General features: G+C 36.4%; 1 protein-coding gene across 1 annotated transcript in view; it reads right to left on the reverse strand.

The window, feature by feature from the left end:
* The window catches only part of LOC145673916 (guanine nucleotide-exchange factor SEC12), a 62,948-nt gene extending 53,771 nt beyond the window's left edge, over positions 1 to 9,177 (reverse strand). The window contains exon 1 of the mRNA XM_081743734.1: positions 8,815 to 9,177. Coding sequence (XP_081599860.1) covers positions 8,815 to 8,955 — 141 coding nt within the window. The 5' untranslated portion in view covers positions 8,956 to 9,177. The remainder of the gene's footprint in view (positions 1 to 8,814) is intronic.
* Between the last annotated feature and the right edge of the window lie 743 nt (positions 9,178 to 9,920).

The raw sequence follows: 9,920 nt of genomic DNA on the forward strand, positions 1-9,920 counted from the left end.
AGCGGCTGAAATCCAGTTATAAAGGGAATCGACAGCCGAGCTTGTGAACTTTTGGAGGTGGAAGCCCTTGGTACCTGAAACCTAGTCACTGTTTTTAAGAGAATTTGCTGCCATTCAGGTAACATACTTTAATAGCTTTATTCGTCCAAGATTGAAGCTGCCAACTTAAGATGGCGCCTCGTGGGCTGCAATCATAACATCGCCATAGCGACACACTAGTATGAACATTAACTGTTATGATAAAACCAGTTCGATTAAATATGGAAAGGTTTTGCATTACGATGTATAGTTAAATCAGTGTTGCGTCACGCATCTTATGCATTTCCTATACATCTCTCCACTAGAATGAAATTTTATAATACTTGATTATAATAGTAGTCTGTCAACTTCAATCAAAATTTGTTTCGTTGTCCGTATTATCATTAGCTATGATCACTGCGAATAATATTACCGTTACATCTCGGAAACAGCTTTCATCACGTAAAAATCTCGATCAATAGTGGCCTTATGTGTTTATTTAAAGGGGAGTTCAGCTTTGGGTTGCTGCTCTTCATGTATTAAGACTGACTCATTATTTAGATGAGGTCAATTAATGGTGCTGATTTGAATATAAATAATTATTACTGTGAAATGCAATTTGTGATAAATATTGAAAATGCGTTCTCTCGATGTCAGATATTTCATCTATTGGATTTTTTTTTTTGTAGTTGCATGTCATTTGTAGATAGTTCATAAATCATCATCGCGAAGTAGTTGTAGTGTATTTTAGTGTATGGCTGGATTAGTATATGTATATGCTCCTGCTCCTGCTTTGAAATGAGTTGATAAATATGGCAAGCAGTTTGTAGCAATGCGTACCGCTAATACACTTCCTGCATACCTGGCGAGTGGTTAGGTTTGGTGGAATTCACTCATTGTTTTGAGACGCATATTATGATGATTGTAAAGTTATTGGATCGGATCAGCCCATATCAATTTTATGACGTACATGTATATGTAATGTGTTTAGTCAGTCTTAGTAATATTCCGTAGATGGCTACTTATCATATTATGACTAACAAAGCTCCAATATGAATGATCTAGCTAAAGAAATGAAAGCAAAATGTTGTAATGTTTCTAAAATTTATTAAGTTTGAAATACAATTGAGTGATACATTCTAAATTTGAACATTCTCAGAATTATTATTAAAGTATGGACATATATGGACTAAGGTCGGCAATACGATCGTAATTATGTTCTCTTGAAGCTATTATCAGTCCTCGTTGTAATTTTTTTTTATTTGTAGCATTGATATGGCTTGGAACAATAAAAGTAATTTTGTTCAAATTAACATATTTATTGAATGAGTGTGTTCTTGCATTAATGCATATATACATTTTTTCCCTTTCTTACGTAACTAATATATATCTGCAAACACAAAACTATAAAAATAAGATAAATAATTTCTTTGCAGATCTTACAGCTGGTATACAATTCTAGAAAGAACCTATAATTATTTTATAAAGAAATTGCGTTCTGGGTTAAATAGCTATCGATATGGATTTTGTTTTTTTATTTTTTTAATTTTATGGCAGGAAAGTAAGCGTAATAACTTGGCTTAATTCAGCCTGGATTTATTCCTTCTGATATTATGATTAGTTTTTTTTTTTTTTTTAAATAAATAGTGCTTCTTCTTTCTCCTGTTTGTAAGGAGGGAGAGGTACGTTTCATAATCATGACGTAACTATCGGATGATAGGCTTCTGTGCGAAGATCAAAGAAAGCCGAAATCTCAGCCGCAGCTGTGATTGCGGATTATCCAATCAGATAATTTTACTTCGAAACAAAGAGATGCACCAAGAAGAAATTATGGCTGACTTTCTTAATTTGGAATTTTGAAGAAGATTTTACGAAATAAAATTTTTAGCTTTCTTGTGAAGATTCCCTATGCCGAAATATGAATGAAAATAAACCGAAAATCATTGAAAAAGCTGGAATATACACTTATTTGTCTAAAATAATGATATATTCTTGGATAAATACGTAAAATATACAAACTATAATTAATACTCATGTAATCTTCATATAATATCCACTGAAACGATCTGTTTTACTAAAATTACGCAAAATTCTCGACCTACGGTTTTCTCTACTATAAATAAAAATTTTCTCTTACATTCTAAATAAATTTTAAACTTTTCCCTGCCAATATACAAGGTGCTCAAAAGCATCGGGCCATGTTACGTTATGCTGAGCATAAGGTAACATGCTTCACAATCAAGAGTAATCGGGTTTGAACCTGGTGACTACCCATCCTGACTAAGGTTTCTCCTCAGGTTTGTCAGGCGAATGCTGGGATGGTTCCGTTAAATATACAGATTGGCCGATTTCCTTTCATTTCTTTCCTCATTGGTGTTCGGTTTAAGTCCTTAATTGTAGCGAACGTTAGTGAAACTTCTACCATTCAACTCGATTGGCATTTGTCTGTCTGTTCCACAGTAACTCCCGTAAAACTACCCGATTTTAATGAAATTTGGAACGTACCTTCCTTCAATAAGCGGAATAACCTTCTTGTTTAGGGATGCAAGCCATCCAATTATAAACGAGGTAAAATCCATCTCATGTTGAAAGTTTGTACATGAACATGAAGGGCAATTTTCAAATATAAACTACGTAAAAAATATTCGAGTATGACAAAACTTAGTGTTTATTTTATTTTGGCATTGTCAATATCCCCATAAACTTGAGGTTAAAATATACAAAGAATGAAAGGGTTGGATTAATCCATTCCCTTCCCTTAATTTCAAATGTATGCTCCACGATAATTTTCAATTTAAAAAATGTTCGATTTTAGCGTAATTTATGTCGTACATTTTCTTCGAAGCTTCCCAATTTTAACTAATCTGCTAGGAATTAAAATCATTATAAAATAAAGTAGTGGACTTACCTCCTAAAACCCACCACTCGAATTCTTTTAGAGTTTCACGATACATTCGGTTGTAATACGATATAACGTACACTTTGTTTTGACTCTCTTCCGCAATCTTCAGTGCTTGAGATTGAAATCAGTGGGATGTGGGATGGATTACTCCGGCCCCGGATTAAAAATATATGTATATTTCACGAAAATTTCCGTTATATCCGTACGGTTTTGCTGTGATATTTCGTACACTTTCCTTAAAGCTTCCTTTCCTAATCCTTCCACTCTCAATGGAGCTGAAATCAGTAAAGACTCAATTTTTCTTTTTGGAGTTTCACGAAAGCTTTTATAAAACTCACCCGGTTTTGATACAGTATTATGTACACTCATGTCCAAAATGATTGTCGCATATCTATAACTCTCTTCTTGTAAGAATATAATTTGATAATGATTTTGCAAGGTACTTTTAATACTGATACTATGTGTATAGTCGGAAAATGTATATTTGTGGTAAATTTCATAAGAAAAGAATTATAAATACGAAAATTAGAATGAGGAAAACAAAATGTTGCTAAATGGAAAAGAAAGTTTTATTTTCGTTTTCTGTTCTTATTTACTGCTCTTTTGGCATGAAACTTGCCACATACATGTCTTTGCCGATTATACACATACTAACATTATAAGAAATACCGGGCGAATTCGTTGTCAAATTATATTCCTACAACAACATATTTATACAGAGGTTGTTCAGCCTACGTTTGGCCGATTTCGTTCCTTTCCCCTCCAGGGCAGAATGGCCTCACCCGACCTGGCTCGTGGCGTCCTGCAGTATTGTGCAGTGGTTTTATGGGAACGGAGTTGTTTTTTCGCGCGGACGACAATAACGCACAAAACAGGACCATTGTTGTGGGTGTTGTGTTAAATTTGTTTCCAAGTGTGTGGGTTTCCGCTCTGTGACCAAAATGCTGCCCAAACTAAGACGGTTTTGGGAAGGCTATGTTGCGGCTCTTTATGACACCCTCTTTAGTGATTCTGTCATTAGAAAACAGTGCAAGGAGAATGGTTGCAACATCAGACTGTTACCAAGGTAAACTGAAGATTCGTGGGGTGGCGAAGAACTGCAAAATAAATTCGCAGTACTTCAGGAGCAGATCATGCGGCCGATCTACGAGCATGAGATTCCAACAATGTACGGAAATGACGCCAACCTGGTACGCATTTACATGGACAAGGCCTCATCACATACCTCACGATTGTCCCTCGCATTCTACAGGGAGATGGAGGAGGCAAGTGGTATACAGGTGATACCTTTCAATGAGGTATCTGTTAAATCTCCAGATGCAAGTCCTATGGACTGTTGTGGATTTGGATTGCTGAAGCGGGTTTTGGGAAAACGGCGTGTGACAACTGTGGAAGGACTTTGGAAAGCTGTGCAAACGGAATGGGACAAGATTCCCCTCCCAGTTCTTCAGAGAAGCCTATTACAGTGGAAATTACGCTGTTGGGCTATTGTTAGGAACCAAGGGAAACACATCGAGCACTTACGGACCTGGCGCTATGGATTCTTCTAAATTTTTAGGTAAGTCGAAATTGGCCAAATGTAGACTGAACAACCTCTGTAGACATGCGACAATAATTTTGGACATTAGTATACATTTCTCATAGAAATCATTTCTTCTACTTAGATTTAAAATAAATCGAGGACGAGACAGTGAAACTCTCCAACCCTCCGGTTTTTAAAAAATATATCTTCTATGATAATTTCCATAATTATTATTCAATTTTAACACAATATAATGTATGTATTTATTGAGGTTTCCACATACTCTTCATTCTTGCAGTTTAAGTTAGTCAAATATGCAGACTCACTTATCTCCCTACCCCCAAGATTTAAATACAAATTGTATGATAACTTTCGTTAAAACTATAATTTCGTTGAATACGGTCTCATTTTTGTGAAAATTTCCAATCGTTTCAATTACTTTCTATTGAAATGATCCAATAATGAGGGTGTGTGTACTTCCCAATTTAACATAACATTTTTCCTGATTAAAAACACTCCGATTTTGATATATCATTGTGTGTCTTTTGTCGAAGATTTAGACATTTATTCCTATAATTTGGGGCTAAAATTAGTGAGGAGGAGGGTCGTTCGCTTTGATCACTAGCTATTCAAGTGAGTGTAGCGAACGTTCTATCATTTGATTACTAAACTGTGCTCTTGGATACACAGTTTAAAACTCATTTGTTTATCTGTCTGTCCATCTGTTTTACAATAATTATGATAAAATATACCCGATTTTAATGAAACTTGATATGTGTCTTCCATTAATTTGCCGAAATAACTATTGCTTGAAGTTGTGATATCAAATGAAGTATTACAGTTTTACGTCCCATGGTTATGTCGGGTTCACTAAAGGATGATGAGAAAAATGAATGAAGAAAGTGTGAGGAAATGGGAGAATCCCAAGAAAACCCAAGCACACAGTGTTTACGTACCATAAAAGCTACTTCACGCAAACTGGGATCGAACCAAGGATCCCACGCACCAGAAGTGAACGCTCTAGCTCCTATAACTAATCATCGCGGCTCCTATAACTAATCATGAATAACTCCATGTTATACATATCCAAGGCGATTTTCCAATATATACCACGCAAAACATATGCGATCATAACAAAAACACACTGGGTAATTTCTTCAGGACATTCTGATCATTCCTACAGCTCGGGGTTAAAATCTGCTACAAATGAAAGGATGAATTTACCCTCCTCCCTCAAATTAAGGAACTCCCTCGTATCTATATGGCAGTGTTGGGCAAATTTCAGTTGATTAATCGGTAAGTTTAATTGTTAGTTACAATTAACAATTGAAATGAGTAATTGTCAATTGTTATTTCCAGCTGGCCATTAATCAATGACAATCAATTGAAAGTAACTGATGTGCAGTTGAGTATATATTACATCGTACAACTATCTTCATGTAACAGAATAAAAGAACACTTGACCTCTAAAGAAAAAGGGTATGGGTAGGTCTTACAAAAAACAAAATAGCAGACAAAAAATTGGCAGAGTTAGGGACTCTGGACAAATACAGACTAACTGTGGAAAAAAAATGAAATCTTTGAGTTTTACGTCCCACGGTTATGGCGGTTAGGCTAAAGGAGACGGTGATGATGAGTAATGAATGAAATGGTGGAATGAAGGAAGTGGGAGGAAACGGGAGAACCCCGAGAAAACCCACGCACACTGTGTTTGTCCACCACAAAGTTCACTTGGCGGGGGCTGGGATCGAACCCGGGACCCCAAGCACCAGAGGTGAACGCTCTACCACTGAGCCACCGTGGCCCCGGACTAACTGTGGGTTGCAAAATATCAAATTTCAGCAGACCACTATAAACTAAGACGTGACTCCTCACGCGTTGCATCAGGGTTGCCAGACAATCTTTTCTTAAATTATCATATATGTTTTCTCTTCTATGAGAGTGGGCGCTCACCATCAATCACTTTAATGTCTTTCAAAACAGGATAAAAATCGGGATTAAAAATTTACATTATAATTAGGGTGACATGTTTGACACGATTACTATTACGATAAGGATAAATACAATGTATCACACAAAAAGAGTAAAAATTTTTAGATATTAAAACGTATACTTCGTAACTACACAGAAGCTAATTTGTGGATAAAGAACACTTTTAGAATAGCCTTAATAGATAACTATTTGTGATATTATTAAGCATCTGAAAATCTAGTTCGAAGCAGATTTTGCCGCACATTGTAACCAACGTCTGGAGTAACAACCAACTAGCTGCGATGGAGTCCAAAGTGGGATAGGTTTTGGGGCACTATGGAGTGTTGCTAGAATCAACCGGCACCTTTTCTCTCCCTTATTGTATCGTACACTTTCTTGGTTAGTTATTTCGAAAATGGGTTTAAAACTGACGCATTACGTTATATTGTCAATTTGCTTATACCTCAATGCCCTCATGACCTCACTACGCATTTTCATGTGATTACACTTCAATTTTCTCCGTAATTAGTCACCGTACATTGGCGGCAATCATTATTTTTTTTTTTTTATTTGTCTGATATTTAATTCCGTATAGTTCTCTCAATTTCCCCGTAAACTTTGTAATTATGGGCAGTACCTGTGGAACTTAACCCAACAATTTTGTTGCAATTATCACCACCATTTATTTCGTTAATCATCGCCAGCTTTTCAATACGACAATAATTAATTATGAATAGGTCACGTTACGTTAGACTTGCTTTCATTCACTTAGAAGTAGACAGATTTGGCCCGGCGAGGCTTATCGGAACCTAACCATTATCAGTCAGCACTCATTGTAATTCTGAACATGATTAAAGACGCCAATAAAGCAACCACTATTCTAAAAGTATATTTTGGAGATTTATTGCACGGATCCATACAAATTTGTTAGGATATGGACTTGCATTCTTCGGTGTAGATTCACATGAAAGGGCTTCAGTGTACGCACCATAAAAATTATTGTGCAGAAAGCACTAACTGACTTCTGATAGACTGTCAATAAAAAGACCGAATGCTATCTAACAAGTCAGAGCCGGAGCGCAGCAGGGGGCCCCGTACGGCAGAATGGGGGCGGTGCGTCCGGGTGGCATGTCAGTGACGGTGGGTATACACACCAACAAGAATAGAGCAAAATACTGTATGTGACATAAAAATATTTTCGTGTTGCATTATGTATTTGTACATTATTATAGGTGTTACAGGTACTATCCCGATATGTTTTAATTGTGTGCACATTGGTGTTCTATAATAACATGCCACATTACTTACCGGTACGTAAATTCTACAAATATATAGATCCCTTAACTTTCGGACATTTTTATGGTTGCGCATATGAGTTAGCACACTGCCTTCTGACACTTTATTTTACATAACTTACTGTGGTTAATGGCTAGCTCATGAACGAACCCTGAGTAAGAGGTTACTTTGATTAATGTAGTTCCACGTAGATACACATCTCACAGGTAACAACACATCTTTCGATTACTTATTACAGGTCTATTAAAATATTATTACAAATCTGTTCTGTAAATTCTACGAAAATTTAGATTCGAACAGTGAATCGCCACCTACATTTCTACTTATTTCATTTTCTTGTTACAACAGCTCGTTAATCTGCATGTTTAATGCGAGTGTTAATGATGATTATCACCTTGACAATATTGTCTTTAGATAATTAAGTTTCTCCCCGAAATCACTTGGTAGTGACTCTGGCTTACTTGGTAATGATTACGGTTTGTTATTTGTGACATGCAGTCATGAATATAGTTAAATACAATGTGAACGTATGGCATAAAAACTACAGTGCATAAAACGAACTAACTTGGGCAAGAGTTTACTTTGTTCCAAACAGTATTTAATTTGCCCATTTTATGTCGAGAACAGAACCCAACGAACCCCTGCGGAGCTTCTAACCCATTACTACTGCTACTCCTACTACAACTTACACCATGGGGTAGCGGTTCCAGTCACTGTTCGGCCCAAGTAAACTCTTACTCCAACGTGTACTAGGTGGCCACTAAAAAATCACGAATGTTATCTAATACACTCAGGGCAGAAGTGCCGCTGGGGGAGGGGGAGCATTAGCGAGGGAATGCATTTGTAGGGAACAGGCGCGTCAATAATGGTGAGTATAAGCATAAATGAGATTGTTTATAACGGCTCATTATAAATCACAGTACGGGCTCTGGAGCCATCGATGCATTTGAGGAAGACACTAAATGCCACCCTTGGCTTTTCTGTAAAGTACAAGGCTCTTACATGAGAGTATATTCTTTTCACTTTATTGCCAATAGCGGAATAAATACTACGTTCATAACTATGTAAAAAAAATAGCATCATAATTAATTAGCACAGAACTTACAAAACCATTGGCAACACCAGTTTTAGAAGAACCACCACCACCGGCAACTAAAACATGTCTGCTTGTCAACATCTGCAAAGTATATAATGGAAAGTTCACTCGGGCCAAAAGCCCGTGCTTTTTTCTGCGAGTGGGAGCCATTACAATCTGATTTTATGCAACTTTTTACTGTTTCACATTGACGAACTTATCATAAACACGCAACTCAAATTAAAAGTATACAAATTAATTTAACCACTGCATCCATTAGCTCCGCACAAGCACAGTCATCATATTTTGCAACGTTGTATCTCGTGTTCTTTTTCTGCTGACAACAAACGAACGGAGATGAAAGTTCTGTAAATTCCCTTCTCACATAAAATTTCCCACAACAAACCAAATTCTAATTCAGTAACTGAGAAAACCACTTTGAAATATACTGGGATGAAAGAGAAGGCTTGCAGATGGTAAAGCCACGGGCCCAATATTTCTTTTTCTATGGGCAGTTTAAAGGTTGAATCTACTTTATACGAAACTTGAATTAAATCCATGCTTTTTTTTTTTTTTTTTTACCTTCCGGGTAGTAAAAAGAGAAGAAAGTCATGTGTATGTAGCAGGGCTGAATCCAGGACCGACTTCTGGGGGGGCGGTGGGTCGTCATACTGCTACTTTTAAGGTCTCCAAACTTTGGGATGGGTTATACATACATATATATATATATATATATATATATATATATATATATATATATATATATATATAATAAGTTTCCTTTTCTGGGGGGGATCGCCCCCTGGATCCGCCCCTGGTATGTAGCATACTTCTTTGTAATGTTTGAAATTTTATTTTTCGACATTTTCCAATTCTCTACTTATTGGAATTATAATTATTTCACTTACAAATGTAACACTTACATTTTTGTTTATGTCTTCACATGCATGCTTTGACAAGCAACATTTTAGACTAAAAATACATCAAGGTGGGTTCCTTAAATGCTCGACAAAAAAGAAAAATATATCAAGGACCGTGTTAATTTCCATTCGTCGGAAAAACTACGGAGTGAAACTAGTCTACCACAAAGCACACTTGGCACGAGGTGGGATCGAACCGAGTACCCCATGCACCAA

This window comes from Thermobia domestica, chromosome 2, assembly GCF_964235325.1.
Source record: "Thermobia domestica chromosome 2, izTheDome1.hap1.1, whole genome shotgun sequence".
NCBI classification, from domain to species: domain Eukaryota; kingdom Metazoa; phylum Arthropoda; class Insecta; order Zygentoma; family Lepismatidae; genus Thermobia; species Thermobia domestica.